The sequence below is a fragment of the Vulpes vulpes genome, chromosome 2 (assembly GCF_048418805.1).
Source record: "Vulpes vulpes isolate BD-2025 chromosome 2, VulVul3, whole genome shotgun sequence".
NCBI classification, from domain to species: Eukaryota; Metazoa; Chordata; class Mammalia; order Carnivora; family Canidae; genus Vulpes; species Vulpes vulpes.
Window position 1 is genome coordinate 130216023 of NC_132781.1, and position 27463 is coordinate 130243485.

The 27463-nt window shown below is 37.5% G+C and overlaps 1 protein-coding gene across 34 annotated transcripts in view; it reads right to left on the minus strand.

The window, feature by feature from the left end:
• PDE4D (phosphodiesterase 4D) overlaps positions 1–27463 on the minus strand; it is a 1410178-nt gene that overhangs the window by 266108 nt on the left and 1116607 nt on the right. The window contains exon 1 of one of the 34 annotated variants that reach the window (XM_026018996.2): positions 10996–12068. The exons of 32 other annotated variants lie outside the window; for them this stretch is intronic. In XM_026018996.2, coding sequence (XP_025874781.1) covers positions 10996–11060 — 65 coding nt within the window. In that variant the 5' untranslated portion in view covers positions 11061–12068. Of the gene's footprint in view, positions 1–10995; positions 12069–27463 lie in introns of those variants that run through there. One more of the 34 variants, XM_072749997.1, reaches the window with a different exon arrangement.

Below are 27463 nucleotides of genomic sequence, written 5' to 3' on the forward strand. Positions count from 1 at the left end.
TCAGATCTCTCTCTCTCTCTCTCTTTTTTTAACCTGTTGTCTTTCTAAAAATGAAGAAGGAAGCTTCAGCCCTTTTTGCTGAGCTAGGATGAAAGGGTAAACTAAACAGTAGTCCTATCCAGCCTGGGCCCTGCTAAGGAGGATGAAATTTAGGCTATGGCGAAAACAACACAGAAGTGACACAAACAAGAATAGGAGGAGAGAAGCAGAGGGTCTGGAACAGGTAGAGAAGGCCTGGCAGTGAGAGGATGGCACGAGTGAACCACTGGGCAGCCCTGACTGAGAAGGCTATGGAGAAAGTCTTCAGAGATGCGCCCTGGGATAACGCCCAGGCACTGGTCCTTTCTTTCAGATTCAAACCTTGCTGGAACTGCTTCCCTAGAGGATTCTGACCAAAAAAAAATTTTTTTAAACGATTTAATTCATTTATTCATGAGAGACACACAGAGAGAAGTAGAGACACAGGAGGAGATAGGAGAAGCAGGTTCCATGCGAGAAGCCCGATGCAGGACTTGATCCCAAGGGTCATGACCTGAGCTGAAGGCAGATGCTCAACCACTGAGCCACCCAGATATCCCCTGACCAATTTTTAAACAACAAAATCAGAGGTGTTTTCGCTACCAGTTGACCACTTCTTTTTTTTTTTTTTTAAGATTTTATTTCTTTATTCATGACAGAGAGAGACAGAGACAGAGACAGACAGAGACACAGAGACACAGGCAGAGGAAGAAGCAGGCTCCATGCAGGGAGCCCAATGTGGGACTCAATCCTGGGTCTCCAGGATCACACCCTGGGCTGAAGGCGGCGCTAAACCGCTGGGCCATTGGGGCTGCCACAGTTGACCAGTTCTTATAATCCCACCTTCCCTGTGTACTTTCTTTAACTCATTGGAAAAGAAGTATGTCTTCTTTGAATCACTGCGCTGGTGTGACTTATTCACAAGACCTAGCTTTGTATAAATGCTCAGTTCAGAGATGTGTCCAAGAGGACTGCCTTATGGAGACAGAGCCCTTACACATTAAATCAGTTTTCATATACAGAGTTCTGGATTTTTTAATAAATTCAAACTAATATGCAAACTTGAAAAATGCATCCTACAGGTGAATATTTCCTAGGTACTCACAGGAATCAGCCACTGTGCCAAGGACATTAGGTTTAGTAATGCAGTGGACATATGAAAAAAAAACATCACCTCTAATGGTAATATTTTATAGTTTTTCAGGGTATGTGAGTCCATGAAATTCTCTTATTTGCTATGCAATCTTGGGTATGTCAGTTTACTTCACAAGGCCTCAGTGTTATCTATAAAATGAGGAATAATAATAATAGAAACCTCACAGGATTCATGATGAAGACTTCATGGGATAATTTCTGTCAAATGCACAGCAGAGTGCCTACCACATTGTAAGCATTCGGTAAATAGTAATTACCACTATTTTTGTTGCTGTGAATACTATATTGGGGGAGCAGAAAGGGGTGAAGTTAGCATTTCAAGACATGAATTTTAGCTACTTAATTAACTATGTGAGTTCTAAAAAATTTGATGGTCAGGTTCAGTTGTCCGGCAAGGACTTTGCTTAAAATACTGTCTTGAATTTCCTTCAGAATAAAAAAAAAAAAAAACATTGAATTTCCTTCAGGGGATGGCTGGGGCCTCGAGCTCCATACATCCCCAGGCATAATCCTCCAACCTAGTTTTTGAGAAGCGATAATACAATTATCATGGTATCAGTTAACTTCACAGACACAGTTTGGAATTAAAGTCCCATTCACATTATAATAGCACTGCCTTCACACATTTCTCTGATAGCCTAAGTTTTAACTGTTTGCTTGACCTCAAACTTCATTTTTGAGCTTAAAAAATATATATTTCTCCAATAAAAACCTTTGCCACATAAGCACTGACACTGTTTGTAACAGTTTTTCTTGACCCTATTTGACTAGACACGTTGAAGACTAGCAAAACTTTTCTGCTTCCAAAATGGGGTCAAGGGATGGGGAGAATCAGATTATAGGTTACGCTCTGTGGTCCCTTTCATTTCAGAGTTTATGGCTGTACGGACTGGTCAAACGCCAGAGAAGAAGGCAGTGCAGTTTATAGTCTGAACTGGGGGAGAAAGTCAATAAACTGAACAAGTCAGGAACTAGCTAGACCTCCAAAGAACAGAGCAGTGTCAAAGTCCATTTTCTATTTCTTGATCCACATCTCTGGTACACGGCTACAGGCTTGTATGTAAATCTTGAGAAAGAAGGCAGACAAAATATAAAGATGTTCTTGAGATGTACAAGGTTTAAAAGGAGAAACGACCAATGTAGAGCAGGGAGGAAAGGTTTGTGGAACAGCCTACTGATGACTTTTTGGAATACTGTGGAGCAGAACACTGTGTCACCACGGCAGTTCAGAAAGTGAAAAAGTCAATAAAACAAGGACAAAAGCAGCAGTAACAACAAACCTGGCATTTGGAATTGGCCCACATTTTTTCTTTAGCTCTGTGATTTATAAGCTGTGTGATTTCAGTTTTACCTCATATGGTTGTTCCAAGAACAAAATGAGCTAAATTGTACAAAGCACTATGTCCAATGTCTGACACAGTAGATGCTCAATAGACGACAGTGGCCATCATTACAACAGCAACTACTCATTTGGACTATCACTAGAGGTTCGGGAGCTGTTGTCCTAGCCAGCCCGTGATCCGGGCACCAATCAGTTACCTGCTGCTCCCCGACAAGGTTGTAGGATCAGAGGAAACATTTATAGCAATGCTCATTCCCAGGCTAAAATGCCACTGGTTAAAAGTTGACATATTTTTCGGTCATTTATCCTAACTAAAATAGTACCGGTCATATAAATTTCTCAACACAAAGAAAATTCGGTGCTGCATTGCAGTGGAATGAAATCATAGAATTTAGGAGTTATTATTTTCTCTATTCCAGATACATATGAATATTTCACCCATGTTAATTAAAAGGAGTTGAATTTCTCATCTTGGATGTACTGCAAACAGGAGGGAGACCTTAGGCACAATGGAAACACTCTTCCGTGTGAAGCCTGAAAACAATTACATATTGAGACTATGCTTTACACAAACGTTTTTTAAACAGGTCACACTGGTACCATCTACTTTACAATTCAAAGTGAACATTATGCAGTATGAAATGAGAAAAGAGCACAAAGAAGTCACTGACGGGCAGTTTCCACAAGTCTTAAAGAAGAATCTACTTCTCTTTTGATTCACTCTCCCTTATCCACAGATAACTAGGAAGAAATGAGTTAGATTTTAAACAAGGGAGATTTAAATTTGATATAAATACAACATCTGGACTGTGTGGATTGTAAAATGTCAGGACTGTCTGCTGTAAGAAAGCTTTGGAAGCTCCAGTCCCAACGTGCATATATTCCCCATTAGTTTCTTCTTTTCTAATTTCTCATTCTCCTTCGTGTGTAGCAGAGACATGAGAAGATTTGCAGTTGACTCCCTTTATCCTCTGGCACAAGTTTTTAAGACTGAAATGGGAGGGGATAAAATGACTTCTACACGCAAATCCACTAATGACAGCTTTTTCCCAGAAGGTGGCAGTCTGACTGAATGGGGTAGGGCACTAGTGGCGGATGTCCAGGTCAAGACTGGTTGGCCTTCTTCCATATTGGCCTCCTTTCTGATCTTCTTTCCAACTTCTCTGGCCACACTTCCTCAGCTCTTACCCATGATCTTGCCTTTATATTTTCTTGTGACTTTTACCTTAAAGAGCAGTTTACCTTAGCCTCCGCAGTTCACACCCTCACCCACCCCCAGGATGTTCCAATTCCCTGAAAAGGCTGAGGGAGAATAATAAATAAATATAGTTGACATTCCCCTGTTAAGAGAAACTGAACTAGGAGACTGCATCTATATGATTTGGCTTCTCCCTATTCTTCATTCTTTTGGAGAAGCTTCCTATTTTATGCTAAACCTGACCACAGAGCAAGGCATTTTGAGAGTCATAGGCAAAGCCTCCCATTAGTTCTCTTTGCATGGTTACACCTAATAGTACCTGACCCAGGCTCACTGTCTTCTGCCCCTGTGATATCCCAGTCCTTTCTGTAGACCTTGATCTCTGGAGAGATTTGGTGCTTTTGGCTAGAATACACTGTACTTCCACTACCCACTTTCTAATAAATCTTAAACTTCAGTTTTATCTGTCTGGAAGCTAGATAATCCCTGGAAAGGCTCCTAAGAAAATCTATGTTGGCTTTTAACTAAGACTGTGCTTTCTCTGTGACTACATTCCTCACCAAGCTAGTTAAGAAGAGTCCCTCTATCCCGTTCTTGACGTCTTTATCCAAGCTTTAACAATTCCATATGTTTAATATTAGTCTTATTCAGAACATTTATACATAGCTCTTACGTATCTTTCCCTAAGAAACATCTCCTGGAAGACATCATTAACATTCTTCCTTTCCAGCTTCACCTTAAAATCTACTTTTCGCATCTTGCTAATGACAGGTGGGTGGATACACGACTAACCACTCCTATATTCATGATTACATTCATGTCCTCATTTCTTCTGATTTAATAAAATTTACTATATGATTGGAATGACTGACAAAGGTACTAATAAGTGATCAAACCTTTACTTCTGCTAAAAGGCACATTTTAGTGGTGGGGACAAAACCATGATGGGGTCCAGATCAATAGGGAAGAAAGAGAAGAGCTACAGATAGGAATAAGTGGGTCTGTACACATAACCACGGCTAGTTCTATTAATGTGGAGCCTATAGAGTGGAGAGTGTTCCTTAGGGTAACATTATCTATGAACTTTATTCACCAGTGACATGACAGAAAAAGTGGGGGTGAGAATCGGATTATGAAATGCCCAAACTAAAGAACACCTTTCTTCTAAAGTGTTCAATGCCAGTTCACCATATCCTCACCAATCATCATGCTGAATTCCTGACATGTCAGCTAAGCATATATTTAATCAATGATGATTTTTCCCATCTGTAACAAGTCTAAACAACTCTTCTCTGATTTCTCAGAAATTAGAATCGTCCCATAACTTTACAATCTTCCACAATAGAAATATGTTAACTGTTGTTATTTGAACCTTCCAGAAAGTTTTACCACCCGCAAGTTTATCTTAGTCCACAAGGGGGTACAGAAAATACAAATGATTCTCCAGTGGGAGGGTAACACTACAGAAAGTAGAACTAAAAAGGATCGTAGTTAATTAGCTTTCAAACAATATTTCTTGGAATTCTAGAGCTCTTTAGAGGTACTGCAAAGACAGCGATTGGATTTGGGATGGGGTGAAAGGTGTAAATTCAGTGGCAATTTTGTTATATGTGTTTATGTATTCTTACCTATATGTTTCATACATATGTATGTTTTAACAATTATACCTCCATGTATCAAATGTGCATATAATTAAAACCTTCCATATATACTCCTTTATATTAGCATTTCACTTAGAAAAAGTGTTCCATTGAAAAAAGCATATTTGAAATTCATGGATCTAGTTCACCCCTGTTATTTTACAGTGAGTGAATGAGGCTGCAGGGGGGTTAGGTGGCTTTTCCAGGGACACAGCAAATTAGGAGTAGGCTGGACAGAAGATAAAGGGCTTTTTCAAAGAATCTCATAATTTACGACTTTAAAGATAATGCTTACCTGTAATCTACTCTGTGCTTCCCTAGTTATGTTTTAGATGATACTGAAGGGATCTTAATCACTTCTCTTAAAAGCTGTGTATCTTTAAGCCTATTACATAACAGAGGTGATACAAACTTAAGTAAGAGGATCAGAAAAGATTATCATATGGTCAAAATTCTGAACCAATCTAAGTAAAGTCAAGAGTATATTTATTGCACAGGGAGAAAGTATGCAAATTCCATTTGTTTCCCCCTTTATAAAAGCTTCTAAGATAAAACGTGTAGGAAAGAAGATTCTGTACCTTTTCCAAAGTTGACTTAAAACAGTAAGAAACTTCATACAAAGTCTGAGATACAGTATTTATTTCTAAACTGAAGCCTTACAGAGCTTTCAGAGAACAAAGAAAGATAATCTATTCAAAACTGGGAGGCATTGAACTTTTGCTCTTTATTTCTCTATAATAGGGAACAGATGACCTTATTTGCTACCAAAAGAGCCTAGAGGCTATAATTGCAGGCATCTTTCAAACAGCCATTTTCAACACCCGTCATCAGCCCTAAACTTCCTAGGCTATCATACATCTAAAAAGGCAACTTCCAATTTATTTCCTCAGTATCTAACTAAATATTTTATGGAGTTTACATATATGCACAAGATGGACACTTTTACAGTTGTTAAAATGATAATTGCATAGACAGTAGAGGGAGGCAACATGCTAAATGAAAAGAGCAGTCTTTGGAGCAGGTCCACAGGGGTTTTGACCCTAGCCTTCCCTGGCAACTGAATTGCCTTGACCCAGTTATTTCACTTTTTAGGCTCATTTCCTCTTCTCCAAAATGTTCATCGACAACTCTTTCCATGTTGTTACGAAAAAAAAAAAAAAGGTACCATATGTAAAACTCTCCACAGAGTTTTCATTCACAAAACACACTCAAAAAAATGAAAGCTACAAGTATTGTTACTAGAAAAGTAGAAAAATGCCACAGAAACGGTATTTACCATCACCGAGTAAAATATGCAAGTTATGCTAAAAAATGAAAACAGTTGAGGAAGAGATACTGGGGGTTATGAGTAATTTCCCTCCAAAATACTAATTGATGCTGTTACACTCTTTTATTTTCAATTATAAACTAGTAGTTTTATTTCACTCAATGCTTTTCACTGTGATCTGGAGGTCAAAATAAGACTTCTCAGCCAGCCTGAATTTTTACCTTAGTAGAAGAAAGCTGATGGGAAAAAAAAAGCAATCATTATTTACCTGAGCAGCAATGTTATTCAGAAAATTGAATCTGCTTGGTATTGAAACGCTTATTCCCCATATTTTGGACACTGAGCACATTGTTGTTTACCAGATGTGCAGACATCTACGCATAAAAACATGAGCTTGCTAACGTACATAGTACTTATATTTCGAATGTATTTAAACTTCAAGGTATAATACTTGCTTAATGAAAACACTCATCCAATATCGAAGTACAGCGACAGGAGGAGAGAAATTCTCGCTTACCTCCCTTCCTGCCATTTTTACCCTCACAGTTAAGCAACTCTTGTGAAAGGCTTTGGAAGAGCCCTCAAGATTTTTTGTATGTTTATAATCCTAAGTATAATTTTTACATATTTAGTAATCTGTTTCAAAATTTGCTTTATAAAAAAAAAAGTTATATCTTAGATAGAAGCACCTCTTTTCCCACCCCGTATACAAAATGGACAATCTTAAATAAGTATATGCCAAATAATAAACGTCCAATAGCAGAAAGGAACAAAATCCAGTTTTACAAGCCAAAGTTCTCTTTATATTTGGAAGGTTAATAATTTTTTATTTAAACTGAATACATAAGTCTTAATTAATGAAAAGTATCTCTGGGATAGGTTTGTAAATAGCAAAATGCTATAATATTACCGTGTTGTTATAATACATACTTGCTGACTGAAAATGAATTTAAGACACGAACAATTAAAATATTTATGAAAATGTCATTTCCTCACTGCTTTCTTATATAGAATTTAAAGGTAGACAATGGTTGTTGAAATAACCAGAAAAGTAAACACTGCCCCAATCAAGGAGCTTGCTAATTTTATCAATTTTAAGAGCATAAGAAAATATTTATGTTCAGTTTTTCTTGATTTCATGCATCCATACTTTTAAAGGACTGCTAAAGGATACATACTATATTCTACTAAAACCTGGTGCATACTAAGTATTCAATAAATAATGGTTGAGTAAATAGAAGTAACCTAGTATTTATACTTATTGCATAATATTCTAAATTTCTAACACCTATAACTACAATGAAGCAGATTGTTTTCAAGATTAATTTTATCTCACTTTTTCAAAATTCATAAAATTGCAACCAAAAGTACAGCCTTTTTTCTCAGTATATGGATTAAAAAGGAAAGGTATATGCTATTGCTAGGAGTGTGCATGAAATCTCTTTTAAAAATGTGACTATCTCACAGGGATTTCATCAGGGCTGTAAACAAGCTGGTATGTTTGGCTTTTCCTGGCACTGGGAGGAGAGAAACAGGAAAAAATAAAGGAAAAAGTAATCTGAAACATTGGATTCTTGTAGAAGGCAGTTAGCAAACTTCCAAAGGTAGCATTTGGCTTGGAGGTGTCTGAGAGGAAAGTAGACAGTTTCGGAGAAAGTGGGCCGTAGAACAGAAAATAGATTTAAGCAAAATGAAGATGATAGAGCCAAAAGATGGGTTCCCAAGAACAGAGTACTCATATGTCCAGAATGAAGTCAAAGCATTTGAAATAGGGATTCATGGTAAATCAGGGGGTCTCTCTTGTGGGAAATCCACAGTTGAGAGGATGAAGTAATCTTTGGCATTTGAAAAAGAAAGGAGGAGCAGAGTGGGGACGGTGTAATTAAGAAGTTAGAACAGAAAAGCTGGTAAGAAGAAGACATTGTCTCAAAGAGCTCTCTGGGGCCTGTATGTGCAGAGGCACAGGGAGAAAAATGCTGCTATTTAAAAAAATATATATATATATACACACATATACACATATATTTCCTCTATATATCTAACCTATAACCTATGTTGGGGCACCTGGGTGGCTCAGTTGGTTAAGCGTCTGTCTGCCTTCGTCTCAGGTCATGATTCCAGGATCCTGGCATTGAGCCCCACATTGGGCTCCCTGCTCCAAGGGGAGGCTGCTTCTCCCTCTCCCTCTGCCTGCCACTCTGCCTACTTGTGTGCTGTCAAATAAATAAATAAATAAAATCTTAAAAAAATAATTTTAATCTATAATCTATGTAGATTTCACTATATATAAATATACATAAAGATATGTATAGTATTTGAATTGATAAAAGGGATAATAAAATGTTAAAACCAATTACAGCACTTACAACCTCAGGCCAAGTGATTTAGAGGCAGCAGTGATATACTCAAACAGTTATGTTACTAATAAGTCAGATGTAAGATTGATAACTGGAGAGGTATCCCTAGTGTGCTGTTAAATCTAGAAATCGTTTAGCATGAAGAGACATTTATTTCTTACATAAAAATCATTCTGACCCCAACACTATGCAAAATATTTAAACTTAAATGGAACAATATACACATTCATAAGTCAATATTTTTTAGAATATATTTTGAATTGTCTCCCTATTTATTTATTTATGAAAAATACCTTATAGAATTTAGACTAATAGAACAGTTGTGGATAAAAATAAACTGTCAGCCTAGAGGAGTAAAGAATGGCAATGTTTCTACACACCTGAAATGAACCAATCATTGCCCATTGAACCTGGAATTTAAAAATAAGTCTCTTAGAGGTTTAGTAGAAAGGGAAATAGGTTGTTTATATACTATTTATTCAAGTATCTGATTAGTTTTTCACATGGGAAGGATAGAAATCACAAACGAATAAAATGCACAGATTTTATAAATTCTGATTATCCATTTATCTTAGCCAGTGATTTAAATTATCTATGGTTATTAATAAAAGGATTATAAGTATTTCCCAGTATTCATTATTTGGCATACAAGAACTGTACAAATTAATTTGCAGATTCAAGCTTTTCTTTAAATAAGCTCAAGGAGGAACTTATTGCACATATTTTTTTTTATTTTATTTTTTTCCCATATTCTTTAAAACAATTTTTTTGCATATATTCTTTTATAAGGAATCGCAAGTGATGTAAGAGAAAATCTGCATCTATAGTTTTTAAAAAAGAAATACTACTGAAGGGACAGTTCTGATTCTAGGCCACTATGAAACACTAGTACAATAACAGCAAATGATAACACAACCACATAAACGTGGGCTGAGTTCCTTACGCAGACATCATGAGTATTTGCATGTGTGTTTGACTGCTCATGTAATAATACATAATAGATATTGCCTGCCTAGTATCCTATCCCCAACCACCTGCCCTCAATCATTGATTTTATTTCCCCTATGTGAAACATAGTTATTTCCACCTGAAAGAGTTGAGTTTATTTATAATCAAGCACTAAGTAAGATAAACAAAATAAGATTAACCTCTGAAAAGTATCCTATAAATAGCTATTCTAGACACAGAAGTCACCTTATTGGGAAAATATCCCTTAAGGGCTATTTGCTTATGAGCATATCAAATCAGTATTGGGGGCAATAGTAGATTAATATATTAGAATAAAATGAAATTAAGATACTTAAAAAAATAAATACTTGCTTTATGGTGGTGTTTCATAAAATAATGAATATCAAGCAATTCATTTTTACTATATCTTTACCTATACATGTGTTGAGACTGAATTTGTAATTTTTATAATCTTAAACAGATACTATTCATTAGACTGAAAACACTAAAGTTACTAAAAAAAGACATTACTGGAGAACATCATTAATAAAATAAAAACAGAAAATGACTAAATGATAAGCAACTTGATACACATTTAGCCACATAAATTTAAGTTAGTCATATGATTAAAGATATGTAACATTATTAGTTTCTCTAACCTATCTGTATCTGTGCAAAGAGCCAAGGCATCTGAACACTATGGCAAAGACTGCCAACTACCAGCCCGCTTGCAGCAGGCAAGAAACATAAGCAAACAAGACCAAATCAGACAGTTTGAAAAACAACAAGTTTTCATCGAAACTCCCAACATATGCAAGTTTCTTTCTTTCCTAAAAATTACCATCAGATGAATCGTGGTCCACATGGAGTTAAACAAATGTGGGCACCCTTGTTTTTAGAGCAGACAAAAATGGGCACAAAATAGACATGAAAGTGCTACCAATACTGTGCTTTTTTACAAAGCCTTAACATCACACCTAACTCTTGTACCTCATCAGCAATAAAGACTCAAGTATTACGTCAATCTTAAAAGGAAAGAAGGAGAGAAGCATGAGAGAAAAGCACATTACCAAGCTGCCTCTGTAGTCCTTAAGGAACTTGTAGACCGGGATCTTGGCTTCATAATAATGCTCATTTTGGGGGGAAAAATAAAGAAAAAAAAAACAAAAAATGTCTTCAAGTATTCTGATTAACACATTTCAATTGTCTTTCTACAAAGATGATTTTTAAATATATTCCATTTCCAAGGGAGGCTCTTTGAAGAAATCCAAATTTCCCGGAGTCCAGCTCAGGCCCCCAGTCCAGGACATAAGGAAGCTTCTAAGACACAGGAGCTCTTTCCTCTTTCATGCTGAATTTACTCCAGCACCAGGCTGTTCGGAAGTGAACAGTTTCTCTTATGTTTTGCATTGCCAAGGGAGGAACTGGATTTTGAGTCTATTCTTCATCTGGTCATAAGGGAAACCAACACAGTGAACGAGCCACTTGATCCTGTCTTTTCTGCAAATCTCTCTGAAAGGTTCCCGACACTCTCCAAGTACTCAGGTGGAGTGAAAGGGAAAGAAAATGACTGCGAGTTACTGAACACCAGAGAGCTGTCAGGGCAGTTCCATTTCAGGGCGACCACAGGAAAACATTCTTCTCCGGGGAGCCAAGAAGTCAGCGAGAGAACAGAGCTCTCCACACTTCGGATGGGCCCAGGGCTTTACCTGTGATGGCAATTTCCGCAGCGTTCCCTGCTTAGACTCTGATCCAAGCCTTTGTGAATGAGAACTATCATTCAATCTCGCCAGGCAGAAACTATTCCTCAAGGGCTGTGTGACGTCTGTAGGAAGGCAGTTCAAAACATCGCAGGGAAGTGAGAGAGGAAAAAAAAAAAAAAAAAAAGAAAGAAAAAAAAAAAAGAAAAAACCCCAGCGTCCAGCCGGGCAGCGTCAATTGCTGAAACTTACAAAGCGAAGGGGCAGACAGGCCAGCGCCAGGGACCAGGTCTGTAAACCAGCCAGGCAGACAGACCTCTCCAAACTTATAAAACTATTTCCTCCTCTGGGAAATGAGGTGTCTGTGTTATTCAGGGTAAGATTCCCTGACCACCTTTATAAGGAACACACCCCTTTGCAACTGACTTGTTTCTCTCCCCTTCAAAAAAAAAAAAAAAAGAGGGGGGATTTTTCTTCCAAGTCTCACACTGAAACTAAAATTTCTCATCAGAAGCAAAGTTGAGAGAACTCGAGGGTTTGGCGCTTGTTATTCTGAGCCTACTTAATGAAATGTCACGCTTTGGGTTTGCTTGTAGAGACGCAAACTGCCTCTTGAAAACTTAAGCAGAGTGTGGCAGGCATCACTCCATCGGGTCGTGCTGGAATGCTTAAACTGAAAAAAAATCTAATATATTACGGCTGGACAAGTGGCTGCATGTACTAAGGCTGTTCCCTTGCACAATGTTTTCTAGACCTTATTTCTGTTTGAAAATCATATGCAAATTTTATTGATCTCTACCCACTGAAGGCTCTGCACTTGCTAAGTCCTAACTGCTTGCTCTTCAGTAAGGAATGAAGCTCATATCATATCATCCTAACATCTCTTACTATTGTGAAGACCAAACCCTGCCCCGCCTCCTACATCTGCAATGAAAACTTCCCTCCTAGTAGACATAATCTAGACTGATTTGAATTGCCCCTGAGAGAAGAAACACTTGACGGCCCTGGCTACCCTCCTCCACACATTTGCCCCCAGCATGTATGTTCGTCTGGGCGTGCTGACTTCAGTCATTCTGCATGTGAATGATCCACAGAAAATAATTTAAGGATTCTGATCCTTTAAATGACATTAGTTAGTACGTTGGTTCTCTAGTCTGACGTGAACTTGGTATTTATTTAGCATTTGCAGGCAGGATGTTGGAGTGCAATTGTGACCCACCCAAAGGATTTGGAAAATTAATGTAGTAAGGCATCCCGCCAGGGGCTCTGGCTGCTTTACTGCAACAAAACCTTCAACTCCTCCGCTGGTCACACTTCAACAACGTGCAGTTGTGACTTTGTCTCCCCTCAGGGACCCGCAGGCCTCTTAAGGTAGGCTAATAAACTGTTTTCCGTCTAGTTATCTCCTTAGGCTTTTCAGTTGTCCTACTCAGGGAGATTCACAGGATCCCAGTTCTGTCTCATGTTTGGTGTATTTCTGGCACTTTAAGCCAGGTTAACCAATCATTTTTAGAAATGATTGGTTATTTTTAGAAATTCAAGAGAAGGTTTGTGAAACTACTCATCTGGGAGCTGGGGAGGGGTTTGTGGGAGGAGATCTATATTTTATCTCCTTAGAATTTTAATGTGGGAAAGGAAGAAAGAACAGAGTACAGAAGAAAGCAACTAATATGATTTATTTGAAGCCCTGTTCTCTTCCGTGTAAGGTCTATCAAATATCCTCTGGTTGCCATTTCAGCAAGGAAATGACAACGGTCCCAGAATGTAATGTCTGAATGTTGCGTGTTAAACCTTCTGGAAATAATCAGCCCTGTGTTTTGCCATCCCCCAGAAGGCTCTCGGTCCCTGTGAGATTACTTTGCTCACTGTCACTCCCTTTGCAATCACATACACGTAAGGGGGAAGGGGTCAGTGCTGCCCCACAAGCTTTTCCTTCCTTCCTTGCTTAGTGTTCTGTGTATCCCAAGAACCTATCTCTGGAAATCCTAAACACTGTGTAACAGTCCTACAAGGGCTAATATATCATCCTTGTCCCCAAGGAAAACAAGTTTAGGTAGGCTGACAATGTATTCAACTAAGCAGGACACTCCAAGCTTCTTGGACGGGTAACTCAAGGTTGCTTACAGAGAAAGAAAGATGCATAGTGTCAGCAGGCCACGGTGATTTACATTTCTAATTTTACTTCTGCTCGCAATATTTAAGGTAGTGACATTAAAAAAAACTAACAGTACTCATTCAATATTACAGTTCTTCTTCACTCGGTTAGTTTTTCACACATACATTTCTGAAATAACGTTTTGTAATCTAACTGTTGTGTCTGTTTTCCTCTAAAAAGCTTCTCAGAATGGAGCAGATATGGCACTGCTCTCCTCCAGATTCCTGTTAGTAAACAAGTCCATAAAATTATACAGGCTGACAAAAATGTCTGAACCTGGACTGGACATTAGGAACCATATGGCTCTTGTCTAAAGAGCTTTGGGTAATATGCATTTGATCTGGAAGCTGCTCTTCTTTCTGGCATTCACTTGATGCATTGAATAATATGTTATATAGACTTCTATTTGACTATTGTCACCACAATATTTCAATGGACCTCAGATGTATAAATTCATTTGGGTCATCTATCCGTCTATGTATTTTGCTGAATTAAACCACTAGGCAATACAATGTTTCCTAAACTTCAGTCATTTGGACATGATTTCCACAAGTTTTGCCACATTGGCACACATCTATGCCATTACTTACTTGCTATTTTTCTTCATTGACTCAGTTTTTAACTTAAGTAACATGAATTTAAAAGATAACCTTATATTTATTTGGTAAATGTGTTTGATACTTAAGGTTTTTCCCAGTCCTCCCCCATGGAAGTATTAATAGGAAAAAAAAGAGTCCAAATGCCACCTAAAATCTCTTCCGTACCACTAAACAGTGTCCTTATTGTGATGTGGGCAAAACTCAATGTGGAAAACACCAACTGCATAGAAGTAAATGAGTCTACTCTAAAATAGGATTTCCCCTTCTCTTATCATTTAATGGTGAGCGTGATGTATGAGACTTATGACATTTACCAAGTGCTAAGGCTTAAACATAAAGCAGTAACTGGAACCAATTAAATGAGGTGTTAATGAATGCTTTTTACCACACAATGCAGATTTTCTCAGATATTATTACTCTGAAATACTCTGCCCACTTTGAAATCTTCTGTTCTCTGAGTCACCCCTCTTTTTTTCAGGTTACAGTTAGATACTCTACACTTTCCAATCTGTCAGGGGCAAATTTTTGAGAACTACACTATGAACGAACAAAACATTCAAGCCTGTCAAAAGTGCTTAAATTCAGCACTGCAGATATGTCAAATAACATTTTGGGAAAAACAACCACAGAGCTGCAGTTTTTAAAAGTTTCCTGGTATTCTATATTGAATCCTAACATTAATAAGAACAAGTCACTTTGAAGTATTGTATCATTTCCTCATTATGGGGATATAATGTGGTGTTTTTCTTATCTGGAGGGGAATTTCAGGCGGATTCAAGCAATTTCTCCTCTTATTACACTAAGTATACAGTTGGATTCAAGGACTTTCCTACATATGTGAACCTCCTTGGAGCTAAATTCTCTCGTTCCTGAGGAAAATCCCAGAGTATTATATCTTGAAGGCTTCTGACCTTCAGATTTCCTACCTCTTTTGTAAAACATGAGGTTAGAATCATAATCATTGTGATTTTTGTGGCCCACATATATTAATTTTGCTTTTGTTTTCATATCCAAAAAAAATCATCACCATGACCAACGTTAAAGGAGTTATGCACCTGTTTTCTTCTAGGAGTTTTTTTTTTTTAATAGTTTTAAACCTTATATTTAAGTCTTTAATCCATTTTGGGTTAATTTTTGTGAGTGATATGTGGATTCACTTTCATTCTTTTTCATGAGGATATCCAGTTTTCCCAACACCATTTATTGCCCAGATCATCCTTGCTCCAATATATGTGCCTGTGTTATTAACTGATCATATATACACAGCTTTACTTCTGGACTTTTTTATTGTTTCATTGGTCTATAAAGTCTGTTTTGTTTTTCTGTTTGTTGGTTTTTGTTTTTTTAAATATTTTATTTATTTATTCATGAGAGGCACAGAGAAAGAGAGAGGCAGAGGGAGAAGCAGGCTCCATGCAGGGAGCTGGATGTGGGACTTGATACTGGATCCCAAGGATCACGCCCTGGACTGAAGGCGGTGCTCAACTGCTGAGCCCCCAGGCTGCCCTATAAAGTCTCTTTTTATGTCAGCACCACACTGTTTGGGTTACTATAGCTTTGTAATATGGTTTGAAATCAGGAAGTATGATGCCTCCAGCTTTACCCTTTCTCAAGACTGCTTTGGCTATTTATGGTCTTTTATGGTTCCATATGAATTTTAAGATTCCTTTTTTCTATTTTTGTGAAAAATGCCATTGGAATTTTGATAGGAGTTGCAATGAATCTTTTACATCAAACTAAAAAGTTTCTTCACAAAGGAAACCATCATAAAACTCTTTTTGGTTCTGTACCCAATTCTAACATGTATGTGTCTGCAGGGGGAAGTGGGCTTCCCCATACCAATAAGCAAATCTTTGACACCAGTAGAGTATTCCAGAATTCAAATCAATTCTGACCACTATCTACTCAAGGCATCAGATTCCAGAGTTTAGGGCTCAGTCCCACAAGAATGCACTCCTTTTCCTTCAGATTCCAGTCACAAGCCTGAGTTGTTAACATGTTTTTCTGAACAACCAGATATAGTCTGGCCGTTCCCACAACTCCTTCCTTGGAATCAGATGTCACCTGTACTTCTGACCAAGTGGCTATAAATCAGAGATTACCCCCCTTTGATCCTCTCCTTGGGTTCGATTAATTGATATTTGCTAGACAGTCTCCCAGAACTTACAAAACTTATTTACTCACTAAATTATCAATTTATTATAAAAGGATAATTCAAGGAACAGCCAGCCAGATGGGAGAGGTACACAGGGCAAAGTATGGGAAAAGGGTACAGAGCTTCCTGGTTCTCTTCCCTTAAGCCACTCTGCCCCATTTCCACATGTTCACCAACCCAGAAGCTCTTTGGACCCCATTGTTTTGGGTTTTAAGGGAGACTTCCTTACAGAGGCAATATTGATTAAATCACTGATCACTGACCACTGATTCTACCTTCAGCCCCTCTCCCAAACCCAGAGGTGGGGAGGAGTTGGAGCTGAAAGTTCTAAATCTCTTATCAAGAATGGTTCCCCTAGCAACCAGTCCCCATCCTTAGGTTACCTAAGGGTTTTCCCAAAGTCACCTTATTAGCATAACATAGGATACTTTTATCATTATTTTCCAGAGAAATTCAAGGGTTCTAGAGCTAAGAACCAGGAACCAGTGGCTTAAGACCAAGTAGAAAGGAGAAATATATTTTGTTCATTTGAATAGCCAAATATATATTTCTCACAAAGCACAGTAGCATAATATCACTTATGGAATAGGAGACTTTTTTGCAAAACATATATCTGAGAAGGGGTTAATATCCAAAGTATATAAGGAATTTGTACAACTTAATAGAAAAAAGAAAAGAAAGAAAAGAAAAGAAAAGAAAAGAAAAAGAAAAGAAAAAAAAAGAAAAGAAAGAAAGAAAAGAAAAGAAAAGAAAAGAAAAGAAAAGAAAAGAAAAGAAAAGAAAAAAGAAAGGTAAAGAAAATCCAAATAATACAATTAAAACATAGGCAAAGGACCTGGGTACCCATTTTTCCAAAGAGATGCACAAACATCAAATAAATATATGAAAAGGTGTTCAACATCATTAACCATCAAGGAAATGCAAATCCAAACCACCATACCATATCAGCTCACATATATTAGGACAGTTTTTATCAAAAAGACTAGAGATAAGTGCTTGCTAGGGCATGGAGAAAAGGGAACCCTTGTACACTGGTGAAGGGAATGTAAATTTGTGCAGACACATGGAAAACAGTATGAAGGTTCTCAGAAAATTAAAAATAGAGCTACCATATGACCCAGAAATCCCTCTACTGATTTTATATCCAGAAATAATTAAATGAATAAAATCAGCATCTCAAACAGTTATCTACATTCCATGTTCACTGCCTCATTATTCACAATACCCAAGATATGGATACAACCTCAGTGTCAGTGGATAGATGAGTGGATTAAGATGATTTGATATATATATATCATATATATATATATACACATATCCATTACATGTATATGTGTGTGTGTGTATATATGTGTGTGTGTGTGTATAGATAATGAAATACTATTCAGCCATGAGATAGAAGGAAATCATATCATTTATGACAACATATATGTGGAATCTAAGTGAAAAAATAGAAAAATTAAACTGTTAGAAGCGGACACTTGAATGGTGGTACCGGGAACTGGGGGTGTATGGGAAATGGCAGGATGCTGGTCAAGATGTATAAGACCTCAATGTTCTACAGATCTGTACACCAATGTACAATATGGTGACTATAGTTAAAACTATACTGGATATTTGCAATTTGCTAAGACAATTGATCTAATCATTTCACCACTCCAAAAATTGTTAGCTATGTGAGGTGATGGATGAGTTAATTACCCTGAATGTGATAATCACTTCATAATGGATATGTATATCAAAAATCATCACATTGTACACTTCAATTTAAATATAAACAATTTTATTAATCAATTATACTTCAGCACAGTTGGGAGGAAGGAGAAAGATTGACATTTTATTTGGTACAATATCAAGAAATTAGAAAGATAACAGCTAATTAAACCCTAACAGAATAAAAAATAAACATAAGAATACAAAACAATAGCACACAAAAAAAGTATATTGAAAATAGAATCATCAAAGCCAAAGCCAGTTCCTTGTAAAGAATAAAAAATTGACACACACCTAGCAATTCTGGTCAAGAACTAAATTGGGAAAACACAAATTATCATTATCAATTCCTGCAGACATAAAAAATAATGAAAATATATTATGAACAGGTTTATACCAATAAATTTGAAAATTTAAGCAACATGGGTAAACTCCTTAAAAACCGACAAAGAAACCCAAAATAGGTGAACAGAGAGGAAAGGAAGGAAAAATAAAATAAGATGAAAATAGAGAGGGAGGCAAACCATAAGAGATGCTGAACTCTAGGAAACAGAGAATTGCTGTTGGGGAGGTGGGTGGGGGAAGTATAACTGGGTGATGGGCATTAAGGAGGGCACGTGATGTAAAGAGCACTGGGTGTTATATGCAACTGATGAATCACTAAATTCTACCCCTGAAACTAATAACACAATACATATTAACTAAGTTGAATTTAAATCAAGAATTTAAAAAAAAATGAAAAAAGACATGGAAAAAAGAAATCATCATGCACCGATTAGAAATAAAATTTGTTTTTAAAAATTAAGAACAATAAAGCTTTCCTCCTGAGGCAAGGGAAATAAAATACATTTAAATAAAGAATAAAGCTTTCACACACAAAAATAATCACCATCATTATTATTTATTAATCACCTGCTAAGTATATTAGATATATTTTATTATTTGTTCCTAATAACAACCCTATAAGTTAGGTGTGATAAAACTAATTTTGTGAATAAAGAAAACTAGCGATTTGTTCACAGTCACATCCTTGGTGGCATAAAAAGTATTTGTATCCAGATGTATCTGGTGTGTGTTGGGGGGGGGGTGCAGCAAAAGGGAAGAGGAAGAGGAAGGTGGGAGATTAAAAATCATTATTATACTATTTGGAATTGTTTTTAAGCATCTATCCCCTATAGCTGGACAGTGGCAATGAATGAGTCCATTAAAAATGGTGTGTATATTGGGGCAGCCCTGGTGGCTCAGCGGTTTAGCACCTGCCTTCAGCCCAGGTTGTGATCCTGGAGACCTGGGATCGAGTCCTACATCGGGCTCCCTGCATGGAGCCTGTTTCTCTCTCTGCCTGTGTCTCTGCCTCTGTCTCTTTCTCTCTCTCTCTCTCTCTCTCTCTCTCTCTCTGTGTATCTCTCATGAATAAATAAATAAAATCTTTAAAAAAATGGTGTGTATATTAAAGGTATAACAATAGACATATTTAATAGCCAGTAAATTTTAGAGTTTCAAAGGTATCCAGGATTAAACAATCTAGCTCACTGTCCTTCTAATTTTTAGATTCATAAAGACTATGATGAAGGTATATATAAAATATCATGAGCCTGTTAGCCATAAAGTATGATAAGGTCTTTAGCCATACTCATAACATGGGTAATGGTGATTTGCTGTACAACAGATGGCATTTTGATGCGTCATTAGGTGATACTGGCTAACAAAGGATCGTTTTAAAAGATAACAGTATGTGAGACCTCTGAAAAGGTATGCATTTCGACATTTGTCAACAAATTCCATTTTCTACCAAAAGGGCAAAAAACACCTTTAAAAAACTGAATCCAACTTTTCTGCAAGGGATCAGTAATGTGAACATGAAATGCCTTTTGTAACTGACTTTCAGAACTTTGCACTAATTCAAAATATTAGATAAAACAAACCGCTGCAGGGATCAAATACACGATCTCAGCCAAAATTTCTTAAGTGATGTTGTATTTCCTATGTATTTTGCCTCTTCTCTTCTCCCCTTTACTCTCGAGGTTCTTTTTATTTTCAAATGCATCTTTGCAAATTTAACCTCACTTTTAACTATTTGAATATTATTTAAGACATACATGCAAATAGACCACCAAACAGTGATGAGAGGAGAATCCTCAAATTCCTGCATTGATCCCTGACCCCAGCTCATAAATGAAAGTGGGGCCTGGAAAGGTGATAGGAAGCTTTGGGTGCACAGGGGGTGGGGGTGGGGATTGTGCCCTGGGAGCTTTACTAAAGCACACGCAGATGCCCGGCATGCATATTATCTGGGCACCCCAGATATCATTGTAAGATTCCTTCCTCCAGGGTCACTTGGCTTTTTTAGTGATGGATGTAGGTCGGCCTGCTGGCATTCTGGTGTGGGCAGAGAAAGGGAGCACGAATCTTGCTAATAGGTTTGCAGATGTTCATTTAATCCTTCTGTTTGCATAGTTATCCTTCTTTCTCCCCTTTGCCAATGATTCCAGAATATCTGTCTTTTATCGGGAGGAATGTGAGGTACGCTGACTACATTGAGAAAGAGCGAGGGCTGGCTGGTGGGCAAGCATCCATTATATACACTTTCATACACTCCCCATCTTCAGAGCTCACTCATCTTCTGAAGTACTTTCTGGGGTGCTGGGGGCAGCTCAGCTTACTTCTCTTCAGTATTTTACCCTTATTTGGTTAAGTCACTCGCCACTTTTCCATCCACTTCTATCTTTACTCATCATGGCTTGAAGTTACAGATAGCTCCTAGTTTCCTCAAATAAAGGATCTGCCTTTTTGTTTCTTGTCCTAATTATTGATTTGGCTGTGTTTTATCAAATGACTAAATATACTATGGAGCTCTATAAGTATATGTCAAGATTATTTTTTGTTGTAGTAAAATACATATAACATAAAACTTACCATGTTAATCCCTTTTAATGTACAGTTCAATGGCATTAAGTGTATTCACCAAGTATATTCAATATTAAGTTATATTGTAATAACCATAACCAACATCCATCTCCAGAATTTTCTCTTTTTACCAAACTGAAACCTGCACCCATTGCACAATAACTCTATTCCTCACTCCCTCTAGCCTCTGAAAACCACCATTCTACTTGCTGTCTCTGTGAATTTCATTACTCTAGACACCTCATGTAAGTGGAATCAGACAGATTAAATTTTAATGGTAGATTTAAAATCTGACAGCAAGTCTTATTCTAGATGTCTTATTCTAAAAGAGAAAAAGCATTAGAAAGAAAAGGTTTAAGACAACAGTTCTCACCTCAAGAAATCAAAGTACTTGCTTTATTCAGCACTGATTCTTTATAAAGTATTGCTTGCTATTATACAGACATAGACAAAACTAAGAGCAAAAATATCTGCCTTGACCAACATCTGGTGTGCTTTCATTTAAATCATCTCTTTATCTGTTATTTTGTTTCAATATATACAAATGTTATCAGTGCATGTCTAGACTGGTCATGTCAAAACTTAAGTTCTGAGGGGTGCCTGGGTGGCTCAGTCAGTTAAACATCTGCCTTTGGCTCAAGTCATGATCCAGGAATCCTGGGATTAAGCCCTGAGCCAGGCTGCCTGCTTCTTCCTCTCCTTCTACTCCCATGCAACCGCCACCCCACCCCACCTCCACCTGACCCATCGCTTGTGTTCCCATCCACTCTCAAATGAATAAATAAAAAAATCTTAGAACAAAGACAAAAATAAAAAATAAAAACCTTAGTTCTGATTTCAAATTTGTAATAGCCCCAAGGTTAAATCAAGTGGTTCCTAAATATACCTAACCCAAGAGATAAATATTTTAAAAGCAAATTATATTAATAAAAATCATTTTGGAAGATTTTTTTTGAAAGAGATAAGACAACTAGAAAAATCACATTGCCAAATGAAACCCTCTTTGTAATACTGTGAAGTGAACGGAGGTGTTCATTGAAGTAGGACTTGGAAAATCGAAATATGAGCACACAGAAAGTGCTCTAATGAATTTAAATATAATAGATAATGCTGAAAATTGACTTATTGGAAAACAAACTTTAATTGAGCCCATTTAATTTAGATTAATGTGATAACATTTTCTCCTACTCACGATAGAAGTAATGGTAAAATAAATAATCCAGGCAACCCAAGCAATTTATCCTGGACCACACATTACAAATAAGTTCTATTTAATATAAAAGATCTGCTCTTGGGCAGCCCAGGTGGCTCAGCGGTTTAGCGCTGCCTTCAGCCCATGGTGTGATCCGGGAGGCCGGGGATCGAGTCCCACGTTGGGCTCCCGGCGTGGAGCCTGCTTCTCCCTCTGCCTTTGTCTCTGCCTCTCTCTCTCTGTGTGACTCTCATGAATAAATAAATAAAATATATATTTTTTAAAAAGATCTGCTCTTTGAGATAATGTCTATTAATTATGGAGAGCATACAGGATCAGGTTAAGAAGTGTCCTTTGGCGTCGGGCTGCCTGCATGCACATCCAAGTTCCACTAATGATTAGTTCTTTGACCTTGAACAAGTTACTTAGCCTCTCTGAGCCCTAGTTTCCTCCACTATAAAATGGAGATAAAACAGGGCTTCGTGTAGATTAAATGAGACATGGAAAACCTTGGCAAAGTGCTTGGCATATAATAAGGGCTCAATAAATAACACGTATTATTAAAGATAAATTTTAAGAGAGTTCAGTGAATATGGAGGAAAGCAGTTTTAAAACTTAGAAGTATATGTTACCATAATATTTTGATTTTTAAAAATTATTTTGTGTTTTTATTTTAGTTTTGACCCTGAGCCCCTGACTCCCTTTAAACAATGGCTAGTAAATAGTTTTTCTTCCCCGATTTGGTCACGGACATTTAGTGTCTGCATTGTCTCTGGGTTATTTTTCAAAGACATGAGCCTTAAAATGTTAAATTCCCTGCTTAAAAACCTTCAGGAGCTCTCCTATTCCTTCTAGAATTGATGGCAGTCTTCTCTTAGTGTTAAATTAAAACTTCTCCCATTTGGATGCAAGTTATCATTAGTCTGGCACTTAATAATTTATTTTTCATAACCTAGCATGGTAGCCACAGAATGGCACAAGCCTTGCCCCAAGTTGGCCTGGACTGTTTGCCCTGCCTGGTAAGTGTTTCATCTTCTCCTCCCTTCTCTGCAAGCAAATGTCCTACTCCACCTTCAAGATTTAACACAAGTAGCAGTAAATGCCACCTAAGTCCAAGGCAAACTTAGAAGTTTTATCTCTTTGGCTTCATTCAATCTATGAACATCCTGGGTTAATTTTGATGATGATGATGATGATGATGATGATTCACTTAGGTGTGATGTATTCACTGGAACGTACAGGGACATCCATGCTACTTAGTCACTGCTCAGCCACTGATATTGACTGTGTTGCCTTCAAAAACAATCTATTAAGGCTCAACACCTTCTTCTATAAAATGGGACAATGCATGCATGGCCTGTTTTAGGATTAATGAGAAAACATGTGGGCTTATCTACATTCTCATGCTCTCTATTGCTTTCAGACCTTGGTACATGCTTCTCTGGCAGCATCACCCTTCTTCTCTTTTCCTCTCCCTCTCTTTTCTTTAAAGACTTTGTTTGAGAGTGAGCATGCGTGCGCAAGAGGAGGAGGAGGAGCAGAGGGAGAGGAAGGGGCAGAGGCAGACTCCCCGCTGAGCAGGGAGCCCAGTTGATCCCAGGACCCCAGGGTCATGACCTGAGCTAAAGGCAGATGCCTAACGGACTGAGCCACCCAGGCACCATCCCTCCCCCCCCCCTTTTTTTTTTTGTCAGGAATGTACTCAGGGGTCAACTCCTCTAGTTTCACTGCTTTGCAGTTTGAACGAGGTGTACTGGACTAGTCAAATCTCTAGATTCTGGTGCTAATTCCAACCAGGGTCCTGGTGAACACTCAAGTGTGAGCCTCTCCTCATTTGGCTAAGGGGGCAGGACCATGGATTCCCATCCACATGTTCCCAGTGTCTGTCCCCAAAGAGACACCTGGACCTCCACAATACATGAGTTCCCTGAAAACAGGGAATGCGGTTTATTCACCTTTGTATTCACAGGACCTAGCACAATATCTGGCTCACAGGGTGTTTGCTTAACAACAGAATAAATCTTTGGTCAACAGTGGCACATAAGCCTTCTACAGATTTTCTTCCTGTGCCCTTTTGTGGCATTTGCTTCATGGCTGGAATTTCAAAAATTGAGTCTTGCCTGTTTTCTCTTTTATAAGCCTCTATCCCTGAAAGCTACTCTTGATACCTTCTTTGCCAAAAGATAGTTCCTACATCCTTACAATAAAAATTTTCTCCCAAAGAAAAAGGAACAGGGTAAGAAATACACTGGGAAAAGTCACAGGTAAGCCCTGACTGGACTCACGCATCATTGTTACATAAGGAAAGGTTCTTTCCTAAATATTTAGGAAAAACAGCCTCATTCTGGAGAAAATATTAGGTAATGTACTATTCAACCCATAGAGAGTATTCAAATTCTCCTAGGGACCTTTTAGAATCTCAATTCAAAGGAATGACTTTTCCAGGAAAAGTTTCCCCACATCTGGCAGGAAAATGGGAGAGTGCTTGTAGCACCTAATAAAATCTGCCCAATTCGGGCTACCCATCAACCTATAAATGAGATGGCTGTGCCTCTGAAGGGTAAGGCTACATTCTGGCCAGTGCTCTGAAAACCTGTTTGGAGTCACTAAGTGTTTGATGTGTATTAGCACATTCACTTTTTCTGCCCATTTACCAGATGATGGAACTCAAGTACAGAGGGAGTGCTTGCCTAGCTAGTTGAGTGGGAAAACCAGACCAGAGAGAACTGAGGCCTTCCGGCACCAGAGGGAGAAAACTGAAAACCATAGCTCAACCACATTCCAGGCACAGGGTAAGAGGCTCTGCACACATCACGTCATTTAATATTTAAAATAAACTCAAGAGATAAGTACTATAATTTCCTCAAACAGTTGAGGAAGCTGAGGTTCATAAGAGGTTAAGTAACATGCTCAGGGCTTTAAGTTGGGGCTTAGATTTGTCTCTTATAAGACCCAAACATCATCTGGGGAAAGCTGGAACCTTGAGAACTGAACAGCATCTCAAAAGGAGAATTAGTTTTTAAGTTCTTTAAAAAATTGTTAGACAAGAATGACAGAATGGATAAACTTACTATCCCTGACCACAGCTCTGTTTTTGCGGACATGACACTGAAATCATTAGAAATTCATCATTATTTTCATTGTGGGTACTAAAACTTACAAATATTTCAGGTATTTAGATACTAGACTGCAGATGTATAAATAGATGTGGTATTCAACAGTAACTTTTGAAAAAAAAAGCATTTTCATTTTCCTATGTTGATTCTGTTTTCAAAATTAAGACTAATTTTTCCTTCCTTACTCAAGAAAAATTTCTATAGATATAAATTTTGTTTATAGGGCAGACAGCTCCTGAAGAAAGGATAGGAAAGCAGCTTAGATACTGTTTAACTTGACCTTGTGTATCAATCTATGATCTTCTAGGAAGAAAGACAGGCTGTTCATTCCAGGCATGCAGTGAACTCTAAAAAAATACTTGCAAACAGTACAGCACTGTGATTTTTCAGGAGACCTACTCTAGTGTGTTCCCTGTGTTCTTAAAGAGAGTGCTTTGTTTGATATTTTTGCAAAATAGTTGAGTCTTAAGGATAACAATTGGCAGGTATGGTTTTATGGAAAACTGAAAGCAAATGAGCTACAAGAGGTAATGCCAAAATGCTTTGTACTTTGAGGGCAGATTGTTATTCCATATGGGTAGAGAATATGAAAGTTTCCCCATCCAAATCCATGAAATTTAAGCTGAACTTCATTCGGCTGACAATTATTTAATTTAAAAAAGTTTTATTTATTTTTTAAATTTAAGTTTTATTTATTCATTTGAGAGAGAGAAAGTAGGAGTGGGGGGGGGGAGGGGCAGGCAGAGGGAGAGGGAGAAGCAGACTCCCTGGCAAGCAGGGAGCCCAAGGCAGGGTTCAATCCTAGGACTCGGAGGTCATGACCTGAACCCAAGGCAGACACTTAACCCAGTGAGCCACCCAGGTGCCCCTCAGCTGACAATTCTTCTGTAAGATTCCCCTAAGACCTAAATTATTCCCTGGTTGACTCACAGACTTCTCTACTGATGGTTAATCTTTTCCTTAAGAGTTACCTTGGGTAACTCTAAATTGTAATTGATTCAAAATGCAGTCATTTAAAATAATGAAGAAAATTAAAAAACAAGTTATTTTAAAAGTAACAATGGTGCAAATAGGTAATATCTTAGGCAAGGCTGTTTGAACACCTTTGTAGGCACCTCCCCATCACATCAAACAGATTAAAATGGACTCACTTCTTACATTATACAGTATTTTTGCTATAAAAATCTAGAAAGGATCTTTGTAATTTTGATTTTAAAATTACTTGGTTAAAATAATAATAATTAATAATAACAAAATTACTTGGTTAATATTAAATTCATTTAACTAATGACTGGCCCTAATTTCTTTGCAATCATCCAGCATGCTCGAGAATACCTGCAAGATGACAAAAATTCGGCCCACAAGTTTATCTCAAATGTAATAAAGTTTTTTATGGATAACTTGCTTGACAATTACTGAAGTTGACAGATTATACTTTGAATATTTAATCAAACTCTAATATTATTATTTTTTTCATTTTCTTTTTGTAGTTTGGAGTCAATTGCTTCATTTTTCAATTCTCACATATTTTCTTAGGCCCATAAAAAAGCTCAGATGCTTTAAACATTGAGGACCAATCATATACGCTATGGACAAAGCAGAGAGCCCTGTGCAGGAAGCCCTGTGAGACCAGATCCAGGAGGAAAGGGAATTCTTGTAAGAAGTGATTCATGTACAGTGGCATGTTTAATATTTTCCAGGTAGTGTACTATTTCCCACTGGTGAGGTGAAGTAAGGCATCCAACATTCCGCATAGGAAGTTACTCATGATTTACCTCATACTAGATATCATACGTGATGAAAAGGTAGGAGACCTGGTTGCTACCATTGAGAACCTACTAGTTTAGCTGGGAAGAAAAATATTACTCTCCTTAAGGTTTTCTCCATAGTAACTGAACACATGAGGTTGCAAGATAATAAATCCAGTGTTTGGGTACTTGAATGACCAAACTAAAACAATTATACAGTTGCCTGGTTGTAGCAAAATAATGTGTTAAATTG